At 40.9% G+C, this 21890-nt stretch overlaps 1 protein-coding gene across 1 annotated transcript in view; it reads right to left on the reverse strand.

The window, feature by feature from the left end:
* Window positions 1–21890, reverse strand: part of LOC109643074 (neurocan core protein-like) — a 40584-nt gene that overhangs the window by 2663 nt on the left and 16031 nt on the right. Inside the window, exons 3-18 of the mRNA XM_020108083.2 lie at window positions 21489–21686; window positions 20613–20795; window positions 19877–20051; window positions 18445–18572; window positions 17063–17347; window positions 16380–16523; window positions 16141–16230; window positions 15894–16051; window positions 15640–15793; window positions 10828–11946; window positions 7101–7217; window positions 4031–4144; window positions 2141–2192; window positions 1824–1930; window positions 1416–1498; window positions 384–528 (exon numbers count right to left, since the gene is read on the reverse strand). Of these exons, the coding sequence (XP_019963642.2) occupies window positions 384–528; window positions 1416–1498; window positions 1824–1930; window positions 2141–2192; window positions 4031–4144; window positions 7101–7217; window positions 10828–11946; window positions 15640–15793; window positions 15894–16051; window positions 16141–16230; window positions 16380–16523; window positions 17063–17347; window positions 18445–18572; window positions 19877–20051; window positions 20613–20795; window positions 21489–21686 (3252 nt within the window). The remainder of the gene's footprint in view (window positions 1–383; window positions 529–1415; window positions 1499–1823; window positions 1931–2140; window positions 2193–4030; window positions 4145–7100; window positions 7218–10827; window positions 11947–15639; window positions 15794–15893; window positions 16052–16140; window positions 16231–16379; window positions 16524–17062; window positions 17348–18444; window positions 18573–19876; window positions 20052–20612; window positions 20796–21488; window positions 21687–21890) is intronic.

Below are 21890 nucleotides of genomic sequence, written 5' to 3' on the forward strand. Positions count from 1 at the left end.
AAGTGAGACCATGAAGACTTGAGACTGAATCACAAGCTTCACTTTGTTGTTGGTCTGTTGTGAGCTTTAATGGAGAAAACTTGTGAGTGCTGTTTTATAGCACTCACAAGTCTGAGCAACTTTGTGATTTCTACATGAAGAGTAGAAGAGCTGATGATGAGCAGCGATGACTAGCAGGTGACCAGCTGGTCTGCAAGAACAAATCTCCGCTGATGAATTGATTATTAAAATCTGAGTCATAATGTACTTGAGGTTGTCAAACAGGGACAGACAGAAGTCGTTGTTTATGTGCAAGTTTTTTTAAATTATGGACTAATTAAGGACTAGTTTGTTTTTATGCGAGTGCAAGTTTGGTTACATTGGGTTCAGCAGTATTGCAGTACCTGTGCCTTTCTTGCAGATGTAGGGCAGGTTGTAGTTGCAGGGCACATCGTTCCACTTGCCATCCTCATGGGCAATGGTCACCACACAATCCTCGCCACCTGCAAAGAAGTTATCCGGCTGGCTCTCCCTCCAGTTCTCATAAACCTGCGCAAGAGCAAACAACACAGTTCAGCTTACACTGGGGCACGAATTTTTCTGTCCAAATCTATCCGAGAGAGAAAACTAACCGAGCACGAAAAGGCATTCTGCATTCATAAGCAGAAAGCTGTTAATATAGATCAGCCAAAATGTCCTCTGGACCAAAAGCACCTACAAATACTCACTGTTTGTGTTTTGAGTGGAGAAACATTTGACTCATCTGATAAAAGAAACTAGTCCGAGTATAAACGGTGAACAGCGATCTGCAGTCTTGATTTGCATATCCGCTGTCTACACCCCAAGTCCTCAGAGGCTAATTCATCATCAGACAATAGCTGAGAGAGATCATCTTGTCCCTGACACACATGGTTACTGCTTGTTTTACCTGATTACAGACTGTGCTGTGTGAAAAACCAACCAAGCCAATGTGACCGACCTAGCCTGAACCTGAATCCCTGACTGGATTAAAGAACCTGAATGACTTCAATTTCTCAGTACACTCTGTTTTTAATTTTTGCTTAAAGCTAAATAAATGCTTTTGCATATAAATGGAAACTTTTAAGCTTTTAAGGTCCTTAAGACTTAATATTTTTACATTTGTATTTTATTGTGGACAATGTAGTCCTTCATGAAGACAAATGTTTTAACAGTTTTGTCTTGTTCATAACAGATTTCTAGTAAATCAAGTAAATCTTTATCTGAGCTCTTCTTCCTGTCCGATCTGATCCAACCGCTGCGACACAGACTATTATAGATTATTTGAGTTTCAGGGCTTTTAATTCTTATTTCAGCTTTGATTTGTTCTTATTTTATGACCAATCTTATCAACAAGACAGTTTCTGGTGATGTGAAATTTTCACATGGCAGCACATTTAAACACACTGATCACTAACCAGATCGTTTCCATCAGTCCACTGAAAGTCCTCCTCCACTGTGCGGTCGTTCAGTCCGATCCAGGCATTGTCATGACCCAGGCCTGCAGAGAACCAGTACAGGATCAATCTTTGACTTACTACACTGTAAAAACTCTGATACCCACACTGATATGTAATTCACACTCCTGTGTTCTTCCATTCTGCATACGTCATACTATAAATTAACAAATCAGGACAATTATGGAGATACGTATTTTAATTCAGTTGTTTTCTTTTCTATATGTTACTGTTCGGTTGTATATTTTTTTTTGAGTGAATTTCCATGTCCTTGTTGAAGTAGTTTACTTTTTTTGTTTCATGAACATTTGCATGAGTGTTTTTTCCGTAATTTATGGTCAAACCCCAGCAACAGAAACACACACGCACCATTGATAAACTCCTGTTCAGTGGTGGAGATGACACTACTGAGATGGGCGCTGTGCTCTCTGCAGTCTTTCTCTGCGTCCTCCCACGTGTGCCGGTGGGTGAAGTACCTGTGGAGCAGTGCCGGGAAAGTGGATGTGAAAATGCATATGTCATACATTATGCAGCATGCCAAGTGTAAATGGCACAGAGTGCTGCGTTAAGTATGTCACGGATAACTCAAGGGTATGAAGAAGTGATGCAGATAAACGAGACCCCTGTGGTTGGAGGTAAATATATTGTGACTCCATTTATTTTCACGGTGCAGCCATCATTCCTACCTGTAGCAGTGGCCGTGGAACTTCCACCAACCGTGCTCGCAGCCTTCTATGTCTGCGAAGATGAAGAGAAAAGAGGGGAAATGAGAGAAGCTCAAATGATTCCTCGAAGGGCACGTAAACACACAGTTAAGTGCAGGAACATGGGGAAAGACAAAACAGTCTGTCTAAGGTGGGAGGAGAGAGGAAGCAGAAGAACCATTTACTTTTTTTAACCAAGCGTTCTGTCTCACTCACGACTTAAATATATGACTCTGGCATCTTGAGAGGCTAAATACACGAACTGTAATTATACTGGATTGTTCTCAATTCGCTGCACACGTGGCCCTCTCTCTGCACTATTAGTATTCATTAATAACACCAAGGCCCAGGGTTTCATTTATAACTACGAAGGTTAGATATTCATTAATCCTCATTACTAGTGCAGCACACACACACACACACACACACACACACACACAAAGAGGTGAATGCCAGTGAGCTGATGAATCTGAGTGTGTGTTGGTTTGAATGTGCCTTATGGGGGGTGATTAGTGACACTAACTACTTCATCCAAAAATCTAAATTCACTTTCTTATATACATATAAATCTTTCCTCTGTATTTATTGTTTTCCTAGTTATGATCCTCATAGTCGACCTAAATCAGTCTATTTAACACTCAGCCAGTTCATTGCTGGTTTAACTTGGTTTATATTTAGCCACACAAGCGCCTGTTTGTTTTTAGTGGCTTGTTTCTCTGCCTTCCCATGCTTGGTTCTGTTCTTTTCCTGCTTGTTTTTATTTATTTACCTCCACCAAGAAGATTGTGCATTCCCATTATTCTGTCTGTCCGTGGAGCACGACCCAAAGAAGATCCCATAAAATTTTTTACTGTCTTTAACATTTCTGGGATAGGGCATTGTGGGGGGTATGGCCCTCTAGAGTGTTCTGCCTGTCTTCCATTGCACTCACTCTAACTATTTTCTCCATATGAATCCCATTTGAATCCTGTTTTTCAAAGCCCTATATAAATAATGTTTGTTTGTCTGATTTATTTATATAAATATCCACTTATACCTTGGTAACAGCTTTTCTCTCTGGGTTCTTTGGCCTTTAGTAGTACTATGAATAGTGGGTTCCTGTTTTTGTTGACGTATGTTCATGTAACCACATTTTCCATCTTTTTCACACTGTCCTGCTGATCGACAGGTGATGGGAATAATGTGCAGAGAAGCGTGGAAACCAAAGCATGGAAGAAGAAAGCCATCAAACATACACGCATAAAAATCCATTCCGGAAAGATACACTGAATGTTAACATATCTTTTTGTTTGTTTACAGCAAAGCTCCATGGGACACCCTTAATCTTCAACACAGTTACTGCAACAATCTCAAACCATAAAACAATATTACTAAAACAGCAGACACAATAAGAATGAGTTTCTGATGGGTAACAAATATCAAATAATTCTGCAGCCAAGTATGTGGAGGTGCTGACAGAAAATGCGCAAATATTAACTGACATGGAAAATTTGAGTACACACAGAGGAGTCAGTCAGAATCCATCAGTGTGACACACAGTGTATCTGTGTCTCAAAGAGCTGCATGGCTGCACACTGATCAGGATTATTTCCACCAGCACCTTTCACTGCTGCGATCAGATGGCTGTGAATCTTAATAAGCTCACCACTGTGGCTGCACACACACACACACACACACACACACACACACACACACACACACACACACACACCACAATGTGCTGAATTTGTTGGTGCAACACAGTCCAATAACATGATGCACAGTAATAAATCCCCCTCACATAGTGTGTGTGTGTGTGTGTGTGTGTGTGTGTGTGTGTGTGTGTGTGTGTGTGTGTGTGTGTGTGTGTGTGTGCCGTTTCCTCCCTCTCACCTTTCTCACACGTGTCTCCCCCGTAGCTGGGCAGGCAAAGGCAGAGGAATGAATCAATCTTGTCGATGCAAGTGCCTCCATTTTCACATGGCTCCGACTGACAGTCATCAACATCTGTAGAGAGGGGATAGAGGTAATAGCTGATGGCTCGTAGATGTCATTGGGGTTCAAATAAAGGATGTTTTCTGCTGAAGTGATGTTGTTCATAAAGATGCAGAAAACGTGTGTGTGTGTGTGTGTGTGTGTGTTCAGGTCCTGACACAAGAGGAGCCGGTCCTTGTTTGAACAGTGAAATGTGAGAATGTTGGTGCATACAGTATTGAAATTCAAACAGGGTGTGATAAGAATACAGATCACCCATATCCCCTTTACATTCCTCATTGGTCCTCATGCTCTCACAGAGCACCTTGTTACCAAATGCTTCATGACTCATTCACAGAGCTTATGGTCGACTTGATGTGGGTCTAATCTCTTCTTTTGTCTCTTGTTCATCGTGTCCCTCTACAAAAAGCTGCACGAGGGAGAAAGACCAGTCTGCACATCACATAGTTTTTCCTTTTAAGCTGTTAAAGTGTAGACATAAATTTGGTGGACAAGTGAGCAGATAGGCTGGACCTGGTCCTGGCTCAGGTCCCCATCTTGGCAGACTTCCACCTCGCTGTAAGGGAAACAGATACCAGCTTCCAGGCTGCTCCTCTGCAGCTATCTGTGCTCTCTAACCTCTCTGCGGATGGCAAAAGGAACATTTCTCTACATGGATCAATAAAGCATCACTTTATCATTGAAAATGGAGGGTAGGTAATCTTCTTTCACCACTATGGGCTTTTTGGACCCAGAATAAAAGACTGTACCCCAGGACTGCAGAAATCTATTAAAAGTCACAGCGAGAGCGCAAAAAGAAAACTACTCCCAAGTTTAAACTTTCTTCAGAGTATTTCCTCAGATCTAAATGGTTTCTTAGATTCAAGCATAAAGCTGAACAGTGGAAAAGGTCAGCAGCTGTAAAGATCCACGGTAAATGTGTCAGACAGATCAAACAAGAATGACCTTAAGCCTCGGACTTTCATATTTCAGACTGTCTTCACTGACACACTGAGGGTTCTATCATGGGATTAAGTCTGATTGTTTTCCTATCATTTGAGAGGAGACATATTTGTGCTTTTTTTAGTTTTTCTCTTTTCTCGCAAAATTAAAGTCTGGCACAATCAGCTGGTCTGGCATGCCCTTCAACCCCTGCAGCTACATCCATACTACTCTGTTTTCATCTGACAACGCATCAACTCTGCTACCAATACGCCAATCATTATCACTGCTCTGGAGTTTATAAAACGACAAAGAACCCAAATTAAAATGTTGACGCTGAATGAGAGGATAATCATGAAAGTACAATTTTTTCAGCTTTAAGTTTAGTTTCTTCTGTGGCATCAAACAGTTTTAGGCTTGACTTTAATCTGAAACAGAGTCTGTTTATCTGTTTATGAAGATGACAGCTCTGTTAAGATAGAGGGACAAAAAATGAGGTCGATAGAGATTGAAACCAGAGATTTGTAATAATGTGTTTTCTTGCAAGATTTTTTTAATCTCTCAAAGTTGGCATCAATCAAACAGTGTTTCTTGTCTGTATAAGATCCAATATCAGTTTAAGAACATAAGTAGCATAAAAGTTTTCAAATGCCAGTTTTCTTATACCAAAAGAAAGAAAGTAGCTCCAAAGGAACATGTAGTGACTCAGACCTCGGATTATTTATAGAAAAAATATAAATTAAATGGTTGGGATAATACAAAACATTAACTTAGAATAATAGAAGAGTCGTATAAGTATGAAACTCTTTGTCCCTGACTAATGAGTGACCTTGAATGACATTGAGAGACGCTACTTCCCAGTTAAAGACACATCACCTTCTCTTCCTCCCCATTAAAATCAGTCCAGCTCTTTGTTGTTCCATATATAAAAAGAATCCCTTTGTGCCTCTCATCCAATATTCAGTGGGGAAGCTGCTCCTCAGAGAGGTAATACTGCAAATTCTGCAAAACCATGACAAAGCTGTACAGCATACCCCTGCATCAGCTGCCGGCTGTCCATCTGTCCATCTTTCTGTGACACTGACCAAACCTTGGTAAGTATCAAGGCGTTCAAAGTCCAAATTGGCCAGTGAATACAGTGTGCTGCTGCATGTGAATCATTTATTCATAAAGTGATCACTTCCTTGAGGAATCGCTGCCTAATGAGCTGAGCATGTGTCACAGAGCAAATTAGGACCCTCATGGCAGATTTACACCTTGGTGTCAAACGTCACACCACTGCAGAGGAAGTTCTGCCGTGTGCTGAGGGATTACAGCGACTCTCAAGCACCTCTTCTAAAACCTGAATACCTGCATGTGTTCATCACATCAATGCAAACATCCTCTAAATCCTATATAACCATTTATTTCCAAAACTGCCTGAAACAATCTGATAAAACTAGATATTTCAAAGATACATTCTTATACAGTCTTATATTGATCTTTTTCAAGGTTTCACCAAGTTTTAATTCACATTAAAACATCTATAAAAATGTAATACCTCTTTCATGGTCAAAACATATGCAATATAACAATAAAAACCAGATTTGAGGAATCCATCTATTTATAATTTCTTCAGCTGTGAGAAGACCCTCCATGTACTTTTTCGCATTGCATTGTGGGAGAAGCATAAACAAGGGTTTGACTTTCAAAAACCTTCAGGTATTTGCTATTCAGCCTGTGATGAGTATGTTTGATTTCATTTGTACATGAAACCAGCCTCTTTGCAACATGATACATCTTGAAATGTTGTCATTAAAAGAACTTTGCCAGTAAAAGCTGCCACATCTTGACCTTGAGGGACCGATGAACATCATCCCCTGACAGTTAGAATCTAACCTTTGACCCTCGGTCTCTCCTCAACCTCCTCTCTCACCGTGATGGACAGCCAAGCCTTTGACCCGCCAATAGGCTGTTAAAGAGCCCCTGCTGGCTTCATGATGCCAGCAAGTGTGTGTTCGTTTTTGAGTGTGATGTTTGTGAGTGTGTGGGTTTGAGTAAAACTCACCAATTTCACAGTTCTCCCCAGTGAATCCTTGTGGGCAGTAGCAGCTGTAGCCCGTTCCCTGAGGTAGGCACTTCCCTCCGTGCAGACACGGGTTTGTCACGCAGGGCTCCACCTCGACTAAAAGAGACAGACGGATGGGAGTGGAGGAGGAATTTAGCGATTCAATATGAATGAGTGAATTAAAGATACTATAAAATGTTTTTTCCTGTTTTTGAATCTGATTTATTTTGGCATCATGTATCTAAGCTCCTGGATTGAATAAAGCTTAAAATATTTTTTTTCCATGTTGATCCTCTACAAGTCAAAATGTATGACTCAAAAAAACAAAAAAACATGCTACCCTAATTTCCTGTAATTGCTGCTCAGCTAAACCAGCAGTTACAACACAACACATATCCATTTCACACTGTCTCTTTTCAAAGGGATCAGAAGCCAGTGAGCCTCAACATCGCCATCCACTCACAGCCACAGTTGTCATGGTTACCATATGGAAAGCGAGCCCTGGCTCACTCCACCAAGCGTAGTGGGCAGCGTGAGAACTTCAGACATTAGCCACCCTCAACAGAAACGAGCGGACCCCCCGCTGAGCGCCTTGGCCCTGCCATTCACCCCCAAAATGTTTTCGTGTGTGTGGTCTCCTTCCACAATTACACATTTCCATATCAATTGACACGCCACCACATGTTTCTCCCCTGAGCCGCTCATTATAGCAACGTAAGGTCTTTGAAAACCAACACTCGTCCATCCTGGCCGCAAAAGCTTGGCTGTGGGACCCTTTGTGCTGCCAGATCTTTCTCTGACACTGAGGACTGTTGAGTAGGGGGTGCTTTGTGAAGTTCACATTATGTGTCTGTGTGTGTGTGTTTGTTTGTGCAGGTTTGTGTGTTTTTCCTTAACACAGTGAAAATCAATACCATGGTTATGATTAGCCCCGAGGCTGATCCAGTCCAATAATTAACCAGGAGCAGAGATCTTAAGATCACATAATCTGAATTATCATCACGTCAGCCTCTAGATTAGACAAAATAAATGGTATGGGGGACAAAAAAATCAGGTTGAGAGTTTTCAATCACAGGGACCCAGTGCAGAGCAAGATTTCTCAACAGATTCAACTTTATAGATTTATGGTAAATTTTGCAAAATAAACGTCTCTGCTGATGGTTCAAATCCTGCTGGCGTCAGGTGCTAAAACCAGCCATGCATTTCATTTAATGTATAGAGGTTTCGTGCACTTCCACCCTGTGCATCAGCGAAGGTCAATGGCACGCCTTGACAAATATAAACTGTTATGACAAGCAGATTTATTACAGTATGTGTGTGTGTGTGTGTGTGTGTGTGTGTGTGTGTGTGTGTGTGTGTGTGTGTGTGTCTGTGTGGGTCTGCATGTGTGAAAGATAAACCTTGTGTGCCTGTCCATTCATTAGAGCAAGTGGTGCAGAAAAATCAATAGTTGGTGGAAGGAACTGACAGAAGCTGACTGTCCCTCGCTCTGCACAGCGGCTGACACCACTGCTACAAACAACAGCAACAATAAGCTGGCAACAGCAAAATCCGACTAATAAATTCACAGAGATAAGACCGTTACAGATTAATTATTTTGCTGCAGCGATGCCAGGGATACCTCAAAGTATTTAATCTACACATCACACAAGGTCCCTGTTGCAAGTAATCACAGCTGCAGACACACTGGAAAGGCGGTATACTTGGAAATATGATTTCGGATAAGCACTGTAAATCTCACAAGTCACGGTTGGCATTTCTACGAAGACGCGGGAACACGGAGAGGGAAACAAAGAAGCTGTCTGCGATTTAAATGCTACAGAAGGAATAAAAATCAGTTTAAAAAGATCAAACAGTGGAAAGAAACTGTGTCTCTGTGCACCGAGTGTGAAGCCATGTGTGTGTCTGTGTGTGTCTGTGTGTGTGCGTGTGTGCGTGCTCCAGTTTGAGAACAATGCGCTCTGCAGCTGAAGGTCCTCGAATCCAACCTGAGGCCCCTTGTTTCTCTCCTCTCTCATTGATTGAACGGACTGATTAAGTGCTCTGTGATCCAGTCAGGAGAGCAAATACCGACCACCACCGTGAAACCCAACCACAGGAGAGCTGAGCGGGTGTACATGAGAGTGAGAGAGATGTAAGCTGAAAGCCGTTACTCTGCTCCAATCTCCTGCCAGTGTGTCCACCCCCCTCTTTATCCAGCAAAGATATCTGTGTGTTTGTGTGTTTACAGGCCTCTGCCTGCACCACTCCAGGGTCTCTCCGTCAATCAATCAGCTCTCATACTGTACACCAGTCCAGATTGACCTCGTGTTCATGTCGATACAGTTTACGGCTGTTTTCCATCCTGCAGACTCCCCACACCTCAGCCTTGCCTGCTGCAGACATGAGCTGTTTTCAAAGGGAGCAAAATAAATCACCTTGTGTGATAGCATGATGTCCGTAGGGCACTCACGCTCTGGGTGATGGGATTTTTTTTTCCTGTATGCAATGTCCTTATCAAGCGAGAAACAAACCAGGTGGTCGGCCACTCAAATGTACAGACAGTGCTGCAGACTTAATCAGCAGATTGTGTACGGTGACAAGGATGTGATCTCTGCTTCTGGCAGGAATAAATGGGAGGTACATAGCCAGAGAATGCACACTCAATCTTTAGAATAAATAAGCCAGTGCTGAGCTCAGTGGAAGGATAATGAAGAAAACTGTATGAAAGGATAATTCTGTTCTTTTACAATCAGAAACAGAAAATGAGTTAGTATGTAATTCCTGAAGTTTAGGAATCAAAGGTTTTGCTGCAACAAAATGTATCAAGCCAAGAAACACAAGCAGACTAAGAGCTAAACAGTGTGGGGAAGATGTATCGATTACACCTTAATATTACTTGTGAAAAAAAGCAAGAGTGTTGTCTTGCTAATTATGTGACGGAAAGCATGTTTAGTTTTATCACTTGCCACATTTCATTGTTCTGTTGAGTTCACATAATCTTATTGATACAATCGTCTCATTTGTATCTTGCTAAAGAGCTGTTAAAAACACCCAGAATGGTCAAAGTTGTCATGTTGACATTCCAGGTGTATCAATTGATTCACAACATCAACTCATCTGTTGAGTAACACACAAGAAAACATTCCACCTTGCCTGTCAGCAACTATTGAGTGGCACAGCGAATTATGTTCTAACCATGAAAACTTAAGTTTAAAAGGGCAGAAAAACACACTTTCATTCATTATCCAGTCTTCTGGCTGTGTCTTTATTTGTGATGCACTTGCAAAAGAAACATGGCCAAAATGAAAGCTTTAGCTTAGTTGGCTATCATAACTTAGCCTATTCAATTTATAAAAAACACAAGCTACTTGTGTTTATTCACCTATACTGCTTAATGTCATGCTAATTACAATGCTATGTGGTCAGTTATAGTTCACCAATAAACTACCATCGGAACAGTGGAATAACTGAATCATATCATTCGGAGAAATGTACCAAAAATATGGGTAAAAGTCCCTGATAGCACTGGGAAAACTGCACATGCTTAGTTATCGTGAGTATATCAGGCGTTTAAGTGACATTGCCATGATTTAGAAATGAAGTCCTACTATTTCTAAAAAAAAAATCAGACTTGTCTGCTATCAAATCCAAAAACTGCTCATGATACCAACATCTATGACTAATTAAAACACATACAGATAAATGGATACACTTAAAATGTACAAAACAGACAAACATAGCTTACTTGTTGGGCCCAGAGAAACGGTGCTGTCGTTCGCTCCTCTGCTGCTCTCCTCCTCCATGTTGCCAGGTAACAGGGCCCCTGAGCCCACGGCGTGAGACCAAGAGGGCTCCTCCTCATCCGGGGGCCCTGACAGTAACGGGGGATAATCCACAGAGCTGTTCTGACCTGCTGTCTTCACTGGGACCCAGTGAAGCGACGTCAGGGGGTTAGCGGAGCCGTCCTGGTTATCGAGGTGAGGAGATGGTGATGGGTCTCCTGATCCGACCATTTGAGACAGGGTGTGTTCGGAGACTGATGATGGTGAGGGTGAGAGTGATACGGTTTGGGATGGGGAGAGGGAGAGGGAGGGAGTTTTGGATTCAAACATGGATTGAGATGACGATGGTTTAGAAGAGGACATAAACACTGTGGCTGATGGGGATGGTGAAGCTGACGGGGATGAAGGCAGTGTTTGATGTTGGTTTGGGGAGATCGATGGTAAACTGGACAGGGATTTGGATGTGGAGAAGTCAGTGCTCTCCGACCCGGTTGTGGTCGTCCCAGTGATCTCCAGAGGACTGGTGGTGGCAGTGGTAGTCGTGGTGGTGGAAGCAGTGGACTGTCCTTTCCTGTGACCCCTCTCTCTGGATCTGTCTCTGGACCTTTCTCTTGGTTTAGACGTTCCAACCGGTCGTCGTGACACTTGTATCTCCCCCTTTGCCTCTGCTCCGGTGATTTCTCCACTCCCCTCATCTTCTCCTTTCCCTTTCTCCTCTCCTCTGTCCTTGTCTTCTCCTCTACTCCTGTCCTCACCTCGGTTCTTCTTTCCCCTTCCTCTGCCGCCCCTACCGCTCGCTCTGGAGGTCACCGTCTCATCTCTCTTGCCACCTGGCTGGGTCGTGGTCTCTGCTTCAACGCGGACCCAAGTATCCCCGCTGGATGAGTTGAATTCAGGTGCAGAGCTGGAGGCGGTGGATGTGTGGTTCTCTGGATTCTCCTGGGTCTTGGTGCTCTCTGTAGTCATAGGCATACTGGAGGCGGGCAAGGTAGATGCCAGACGAGTGGGTGAGTCTACACTGGCTGATGCATTGTTATCCTTGGAGGGGCTGCTGAACCATGACCTTTCCCAAGAAAACAAACCTGCAGAGGGCACAAAATAAACAAAAAATAAAATAAGGAGTGAAGTCAGAGGTGCAGAAGACAAAACCAACAGTGACAAACCAAGTAAAAATAATCTTATGGATTCTGACTGTCTTGCCAAGGGAGACAAAACATTTCAAAGCTGTCTGCTCTTCGTCAGCTGTTTTTCTTTAACGCTAGCAAGCAAAGCTCTGAGGACACTGAAGACAAACATTTCAAGAAAAGATCAGAATAGATCTGAACATTGAAATCCCTTTACTGTTTGATAAACATTGTTTTTAATCACTGGGGTAAATATAAACAGAGAACACTGCATGCAGGTGTTGGATAAGATCCTGAAAACATTACAGAGATTTAACATTCAACACTTAACATTCAAAATAACATTACACTATGTTCATGTAATATCAGTTAATGTAATTACCAGTTTATGAGGTGAACATGTTATTCATGTATAGATATATAGATAGATAGATAGATTACTTTATTCATCCCCGGAGGGAAATTAAGTCGTCATAGCAGCTCGTATATCAGAACACAACAAAACACAATACAATAGAACAAAACAAAACATTGAGGTAGAAAGAACAAAAACAGAAACACAAGATGAATAGGCAGACAAGTAGTGCAGTGGCAATATGATGGTAATAGTACTGATGATATGATGGTAATGTTATTGTTAGACAGTATATAAAAATAGTAGTACAGTATATATATATATATATATATATATAGTATACAATATAACATAATATATATTTATATAGATAGTAATTATACCAATATAATAGCAGTATATAGTAATAATGGCAGCAACAGTATATATAATAATAATAATAGTAATTGTAGTAGTAATAATATAATAATAATAACATGTACACATGTATAAATATGTGTATATAGACTTATATATATATGAAGAATATACAGAGAATATACAGAGTATGATATAATATGATATGATATATAGTATATAATAGGGTATAAATATAAGTACTTGACTATACAATATACTATCAGTATCAGTATGTAGTGCTATTTTGTCAGGACAGACAGTATTTTTCCTCCCACATGACCTACTTTGGAAAAATACAACTGTCTTAATGTGTACATTGTCATTAACACTTGTAGTTTCTGACCATCTCATCTCATGGACCTGCAGCAGTAGCAGATATAAGCAACGTGGGCACAGCCGCAGAGGGCAGCATGCTTTCAAACTAAAAATGAAGAGAGTATAAAAAAAGTACATTGATGGAAATATGATTGGTGTATATTCACATTAAGTATAAAAATGTTGCATGTGTCACATATAAATAATGCAAAACCTACATTCAAATAGCATCTATGGCCAAGGGCGCTATTCAATCTACAACCACCACATGCCTGCTCGCAGCATTAGGCAACTATCATGACCACATGCAAATAAGTTCCAGTACGTACCACACTCCACAGGTGTGTTGTACATGGCCCCTGTTAAATAAACTAATCAACTAAACACAACAACTGACCTCTGGGCTGCAAAGTCAGCTTCAAAATTAAATAACATGGCAGAATCATGACAATGAGAATCATGACAATATATGGCAAGAGCACAACTCATTAACAAGCTGCTGAGGAGAGTTAAAGACACTCTCAAGTCATTGTCACATTTAAAAGAGCTATTTTCAATCAAGGTGAATATGGCTGAAGCTTTAAATCCCCTCAAGACACACATAGATACAAACCTGCACACACACACACACACACACACACACACACACACACACACCATGTCTGAACAAAATGAAAAATGCATGCTATAAACTTTCAGCAGGGTCTCGTAGCCTCATTTCTCACCATTCTCTTCCTCTCACACACACTGCTCCCCTGTTAAACACACACACACTGAAACACAGGTCCATGCTCTCACAAATTGCCTCAAAATTGAATCAACAACTCTGTAACACAGTTTCAACAAACACTGAACAGCAACGTCTGCCATTTGAAAACCACTTTCTTCTTCAGCCAGCAAATAAAAACATTTAAACTCAGAAGCCCCCTGAGGAATGGGGAAGAGAAATGCAGGTTGATGAGTCTTCCGCAGTGTTTATGTTGGAAGGAAACCTGATGTTTTCAACCCACAATGCCTGTGCTCCAGAGTTAATAATGGGCATCCAGCTTAAGAGAGACATTTGGAGACATGATTTGTCTGCTTATGCACCCATGTGGGAAGGCTCAAAATATTTCTGTTTGTCCATGCTCTGTGTGGGCGATCTTGAAGGGACAAAAATACCGCACCATTAAAATAATTTTCTTAAAAACTGTCTTTGTTTTGAGATTTAATGGATTTGTAACCACTCAACGAGGGTTTGAATCTGTGAGAAACAGAAAACTCTTCCCTGCCAAGGTAAATTGAATCTAACCAAACATATTCGGGTGACAGCCGAGACAAGAGCCGGTTGAACTGTCAAAATGTTTTTCGATGCCTCCTTTACTGTCTCTCAGGTTGATTTTTCAGCTTCTGCTAAATTTGTCATAAAGTCACAAAACAAAGGTTTTGGCAAAACAATCGTACTGACAATTATAACAGACATGGTCTGTGTAAAATGATTTGTTGATTATAGAAATAACACATGTCGTCTTTGTCATATGAAGATTAATCTGTATGTTTATTATTACTTTATTTTTTGTTTCTCCCCCTCTAGTGTCATTGCTTTTAATTACAAATAAAATGTCCTTGTCCGGTGGTGGGCTTCAGAGGGATGGTCTTGTAGGATTCATACTTTATTTAAAGGTTTTCTTTTATCCTTGATATTTCTACCCTGTGTTTCCTACAGTAAATTGTCCTTTGTTTTCATGACACTTGGCAGAAAGTCTGTGATCCAGTTGTGTAAGACACACTTTTGAGCAATTAAAAAGCGTCTCAAGAAGTTTGGAGTGCATGTAGGGAAGCGTAATTCCCTGGACGTAACAACTAGGAGGTAAACACCAGGGCCTTTTCTCATTTTTATTTCAAAGGTCCCACTAATTACCTTGGAAATCGATGCCCAGAATCTGGAAATAAGTTTACACTCCCTGAAGGAATGGAAATGTGTCCCAATATCAGAAAAGCCCTTGATGCATATAGAGCGGAAAGGGAATGATTTATTTTGTGCAGGGTAACCAGGCTGATACATCTGAGGAGAGTCTCTACAACCACCTTCATCTTCAATAGGTTCAGCACCTAAATCTTTTTCCTATTTGTGCGAAATGTTTGCCAGCTCATGCAGGAACCAAGCAGTTAGTGGTGATATAAAATCTTTTCCATTTTGGGGCTAAATCCCTCTACATCACTACATAGGAGGTGACCAGAAGATCTGAGGAAATATGAAACACCTTCTTTGCAGATATCCAAAGAAATGTCACCTTAAGATAAGATGTGCATTCTGAGCTATGGAGGTCCTAATAAAATAATGTCACAATTTTATTTATATTGGCTGATTTGAACTGCCAACATATGTTCTTATCTATGACAGAAGGGTTTACATTTGACTTGGTTCTATAGTTAGCAAGGCTCGAAAGTAAGAAATAAGTGTAGTACTTAGTACATACTTAATATTATGTTATTAAGCCTTATAAATATAAGTCAAATGCTATAAAGCTCTTTGTGATCAGGGGTCACCTTGTTGGTAGGCCATTCAGTTCAGTGATTGGAAACAGTAATGATCCACACACCTGGAGATGCCGTACTGGAAAGCTTAGATTCTTGATCTTTCGTCGTCTCCTCCTCATCCGCCTTCCCGTTTGGTGCTTGGGTCCCCTCCTCGTCTCCAGTTCCTGACAGGTAGTTCCAGGGCTTCCACATTGACTTGACTATCTTTGAGATCACCTAAATCAATGAGCAGATGGACAGAAACTTAGATGATTTGGAGATGCCATAATTTTTATCTATTTCAAACAGAATAATTAAGGCTAAAAACCAGACTGACTTTCTTCTCAGCAGGTGTTGGGTGAACTGGGGGTCGGAGAAACTCTTCTGAGTCAGGACCAGGCTCCAGTGGCTCTCCCCAGTCTAAGGAGCTCTGTCCTGGGATTAGCTGGAGGGTCACATAGGATCCTGAAGACTCTGAGGACCAGGGGTCTGAGGCTGAGGGTGAATGATAATCCACAGTATCTTTGTTCAATACAAGCAATCTTTATTTTTTTACAGAAATCAGTATCAGTAATCAGACTCACAAGCATTGGTGCTGTGAAGAGTGGCCTCCTCCTCAAGGTCAACCAATCCTGTCCAGTTGGACGGGGAGCCATCGCTGCCATTTGACGGTCCTGCATGGATGCAAGTACAAAGAACATTATACTTGTACCTAAATTAACTCCATTGCCACTATGTCTTAATCTACTAATTAGATTGTTGATTCTCTTAATTCGCTTCTTTGTGCTGATACTGATCTTTGAACCACAGACAAATGTGATACCTCTTGTCGTGACAGCTTGCTGTGTAGTCGGGTCGGGGCTGTCCGTCCCTGAAGAGTCGGCATCACTTGAGCCTGTGAGGTAGCTCCAGGGCTTCCACAGGGAGGTGTAGATGTGAGAGATGGAGGCCGTATTCTTCATATTTCCTAGGAAACAAGTTGATAAAATCGGCTTTTCACATTGCTGTCGCTGAAGGATTTCTCCCAGTGTGTCTCGAAGTTTTAACTTTGCTGAAATTGACCAGTATAGGTCAACATACGATGCTGCGAGTGAAAATGAACCACTAGATATTGACATCCTGTCCTGTGAATCCAGCTATTTCACAGACACATGATGGTGGGGTAGATATTGTGGATCAGAATTCAGAGTTGCCATAGCTACAACAGCAGTAATGTCATAACTGATACCAAAAGCCACTTAAAGCCCCCACAGCATTAACACCTCTCTTATGAGTGAGGTGGTAAATAAATCAGTGTATTCATTCATTTTTGTGGCAATTTTTAATTTATAAAGATAATTTATAAACCAAAATATATTTACATGAAACATATTTTCAAGATAATTGTAATAGTACAGATTTATGATTCATGTTCTTTGCTGTCTAAACGATCCATAATGAGTTAGCTCTGTAGTTTTGATAGTCTTTTCCATAAATAGTATACAAATGCAGCCCTTTGTAAAATACCTCTGTAGCAGTAAGCATCATATAGAATTGTGGTGTTGTCAGCGGTGTTGTTGGGTGTGACGGTGCGGACTCCCGGCTGGGTCCCTCCACAGTCAGGGCGAGGCCTGTTCACTGGGTAACGGATGCTGCTATCAGACAGCCAGCCTGGGGCGCAGCTGTCCAGGCCTGCCCTCCAGGCAAGGTAAAGCTGCCCCACCGTGGCCAGCTGCCCCCCGAGGGACACACAGCGGTCTGAGGCTGAAGACAGAGACAACCTGCCCGGGACCGAGGAGTGAAACACCTCACCTAAGGGAGAGAGACATGAAAAGGGAGCTTGTCACAAATATAAAGTTCAGTTATGACATAATAAATAATTTCCTAAAACAACTGGGCAATGCAGTTTTTGCCCATCATTACTCAACTAGATTTACTGCCTCCACCAACCAGCGCAGTTTCCAGTAAGCAAACGTTTTTTCATACTCATGAGGTCACTGTGACCTTTAAGCTCTGGAATTGAATCACTTAATCTTTAAATCTAAGTGCCTAAAGGCATATTTTATATGCAGGCCCCCTGATCTCGACTTTTGAACACCCAAAACTAACCAGTTAATCTGTTCCAAATTTAAAAGTATCTCTGCAAGGCATTCTTCAAATAATGCATTCACAAGGCAAAAGGGGATTTGTAAGGTCACATTGACATTGGCCTTTGACCTTCCAATTATGATCAGCTCATCTTGGAGTCCAAGCGCACCTATCTTCCAAATTGAATGGAGTCCCTAGAGGTGACGGCAAAAAATGTTTTGTGAGGTCAAAGTGACCTTGACCTTTGATATATGACCACTAACATCAATCGGTTTATTCTTAGGTTCAACTGAACATTTATACTAAATTTGAAGATATGGCCTCGAGGCAATCTTGAAATGTTATGGTCACAAGTATGGTGTAGAGGCATAAGAAGGAGTGTTGAATTTGTTCGGAATTATTTTTTAGCTGTGGATTAATACACATTATATCACATATTTACAAGAGGAGGATGGTGATTGTATTACTGGCTGAAAATAAACCGCAGTGCCCATGTTACTTTAATGAGGGGACATGTCACCCAGTGCAACGGTCTGAGTCGCTGATGTTTTTTTTATACGTTTTAGACAATCAAATGGATCAATGACACAAGACCAATAAGCTCTGGTTTGTAAAAACAACACTTGCTAGGAGAAGTCATTGTCGTTTACTGTGTTTTCATTAGAAAAAGAAAAAAAACTGTATTATCCTTTAATATTGTAGCAGAATAAGATGCAGACATCAGTGTAAAGCTATGACTGATTTTGATGTGTTCTATGTGTGTGTGTGTGTGTGTGTGTGTGTGTGTGTGTGTGTGTGTGTGTGTGTGTGTGTGTGTGTACCATCCAGTTCCTTTGCAAAACAGTACACATCAAACAGCTCTTTCGGGTCCCTCTTCCCATAGTTCCTCACGCCAGCGGAGTACTCCTTGTGGCCATAGCAACCAAGCTCTGGCAGCTGGACAGAATAACTGTGGAGACAAATCACGTGGGAGTCATAAACAGTAATAAATTTGGGATTAGTCTTTCTTTTGTCTAATCAAAGGGAATAAGCATTATAGATATCTTGTAGATGTTTAACTGTATGAATATGATCTTAGCTTACATATCAAAACTTTGATTCTCATTAAGATTTTAAATGTCAGTTTAGAATAAATTCCTATCAGCGCTCTCTTTTAAAGGGCAAGGGTTTAGAATAGATTAAAATACAATAACAGCGCAAAAACTACAGCGGTAAAAATAAGAACATGATCCAGAAGCAGATTCAAACAAAAACAAAAGAACTGAATAAGTATTGAAACAGCAGAAGATCCGAGAAGAGAGAGGGAACAAAGAAAATGATTCTTATGAGAGAATTAGCAGGCATGATAAAATATGTAGCAGTCTTCAAAATAGAGTTAAAACTATTAATCAATTAATGGATTAAGTGATTCAAGCAAACACTGCAGTAGCTTTGGTAGACGATTAATCGAGACTGATCCAACTGTCTGTAGCAGCCGGTTAGCTTAGCTTAGCAAGACTAAGTTTCAAGACTTGAAACGGGGAAACAGTTAGCTTGGTTGATAGATTTTGTTGTCTTTGAACAGAGCTAAGTTGCTGGAGGTAGCTTTACATTTAGTGAACAACCATGAGAGTGGTGTCAATCTTCTCAATTCACTTTGCAAATATTTTTAAAAAAAAATAAGCATATTTACCAAACTATTCATTTAAAGCTATGGTTGGTAATAAGGCTAAATTTTGTAAACATCTAACCAATACATCCCAACCCTCCAATCAGCCATCTTGCCAAAGCTACGCCCCCAAAACACATGAACTCATGAAAACTCATCATTCAGGAGGAATTAAATGATTAGTACAGTCCTGTGAGGGTCAGAGAAAACAGCTTTTTTCTTTTCCAGATAACTTTGTTTATCGATGGCTATAGGAACGTGAAGAGGATTTTAACAACTAAGACATAAAAAATATGCCCCAAATGTACTGGTTTCAAATTCTCAATGTAAAAATCTATTCGAATCCTCATCTTCATTGATACAGCCTATAGTAACTTGAGCTCTAGGAAATATGTAATATATATCATTGATCAAATTAATAATAATATTTAATTTATTAATAATATGTATAATATTTAGCCAGTAAGGAGTCTGAAATGTTCTTAAACTTTCAGACATGATGGCCCAGCAGTTGCAGATCTTGAGCAAAGCAAGACTCATTGCAACCAGCGAGCAACGATGTGAGGGTGTGACAAGCAAACAGAAGTTAATAAACGTCTTCTCACCGAACGGTCTGATCATCCAACCAGCCGGCTGCACAGCTGGCAAAGCCGTCATAGTACGCTGCCCACAGCTGGGCTGGTGTGGCGATCTGTGCTGAGTTTTCCTGGCAGACCCGCTGTGCGTCAGTAAATGAGAGGGCATAGCGGGCGCTGGGGGCCCGGTAGTGAAACACCACGCCTAGAAGGTCAGAAGCAGGGAAAGGTGTTGAGGCAAACTTTTTTTAAATGTTTAATGGTATGTCATCAATGAGCATTTTGTTGTGGCCACAAACAGATCAACACACCAGTATGAGAGTTTCAGCAAATAAGAATATGAGCAAACAGAAAAGTTATCATTGTTCCAAACACTTTGATTAAAAGAATTACACACTCGCTCCAGTGGAAAGTTAGATAATACACAACCCCAACCCAGAGAACTGAAATGCTATGTTGAGTCCTTTATTATGACATTGATATGGAAAATCAATGTTACTAATCTTTAATTAAATAAAAACACTCAAAAGGTTTAATTGGTCATGCTTCTGTTTTAAAGCATCTTTCCCCTATCTCACATTAGCACAACAAGCATTGGACACCATAAGACACAGAAATCAATGAAGTTTGAAGAAGAATTTTAAAGGCTTTTGTGTAAATGCTGCTCAGTCTGTCAGCAGGATTTCTGTTTTGTTTCTTTTAGAGAGTTGTAGCACAAAACTTTTTTCTCACAAAGAAATCCACCGAAAGACGCTGCGGCACTCACCGGAGACCACCAGGGGCACAGTGTCCCTCTCATAGTCGTTACCCATGACAACCTGACAGTGGTAAGTGCCTGAGTCGTTGGTACGGAGACTGGAGATCTCCATGGTAGCATTCAGAGGATTGGCAGTGTGTCCTGGCAGCATGACGCGGCCACTGAAAGCCTTATTCAGCTTGATTACATCACCTTTGGCAGAAAAAAGAGACCTTTGTTCATTCCAAATGTCGACTTGCATCCTGCATATTTCACAGATAGAAAATAAACTTAAAGGAACCACAAACAAATTGATGTAAATATAATTAGGTTCTCAAATTCTATTTTTGTCAGATAAAATCCTGGAAAATCTTTTCCTGAGGATTTTTATCTCATTTTGATTGTAGGAGCTCCAGCTGTCGGCTTAAGATCCATGTCATTGTTTTGCTTTGGAAACCTTTCAGATTCAATCACATTCATGATTATTTATGGCATCAGAATCAATCACAATTTGCAATTACCTTTTAAGCTGATACAGCCAACATTCTGGCAAACAGCTGCTTATTTGCACATTCAGCTTGTGGAACATTATTTTCTGTAATTTGGAGTTTTGTTTCTGATCAAACATTCACTGTCTTTTAGCTCAGCTTTGGTCTACACACTCATTCATGAGATAAATACTCCTCTATGTTCACTTGCAAGTTGCAAACTTTATGGCCTCTCCTGTGAGGCCTTCAGGTTCAATTATTCTGAGCTTAGCAGAACTGCCAACTCAGGTGGTAACTGTGTGAAAGACTCACATAGTCATAAGATCCGTTGTTGCACTTATAGGATGTTATTTGACTGAGTAATGTAGGTTTTTATCAGCAGCTAAATCAGACTGTACCGACACATCTTTGTTTTTACCTTTAGCTGAAAGCACAATCTGCTCTTGAGCTTCCTGTCCTGCAGATTCCACGGTGCGGGTCCACAGGATGTGTGGAGGCTGACTGGAGGAGCTGGTCTGGAGGGTGAAGACACAGGGGAGGACAGCTTTGCTTGCCAGTGTTTGTTGTACTGTGGGATGGGTGATCCTACGCATGTTCACTATGGAGGAGGTCTCACCTAGAGGGCAACAACAAGAGAACAGAGCATAGTTAGATGATGAAATTAAATATGTTGCGAGGGAAGAAAATGACACAGAGGAAAAGGAGCAGTAAACAATTTCCTGTGATTATGTTTCACTAAATGTGTTACATAAATCTGCTTTTAAAAGGGCTCAGCAGACAAATAAAAATCATTCTGCTGGTTGATCGGGTTAAAGCAGCC

Source organism: Paralichthys olivaceus, chromosome 16, assembly GCF_024713975.1.
Source record: "Paralichthys olivaceus isolate ysfri-2021 chromosome 16, ASM2471397v2, whole genome shotgun sequence".
Classification (NCBI taxonomy): Eukaryota; Metazoa; Chordata; class Actinopteri; order Pleuronectiformes; family Paralichthyidae; genus Paralichthys; species Paralichthys olivaceus.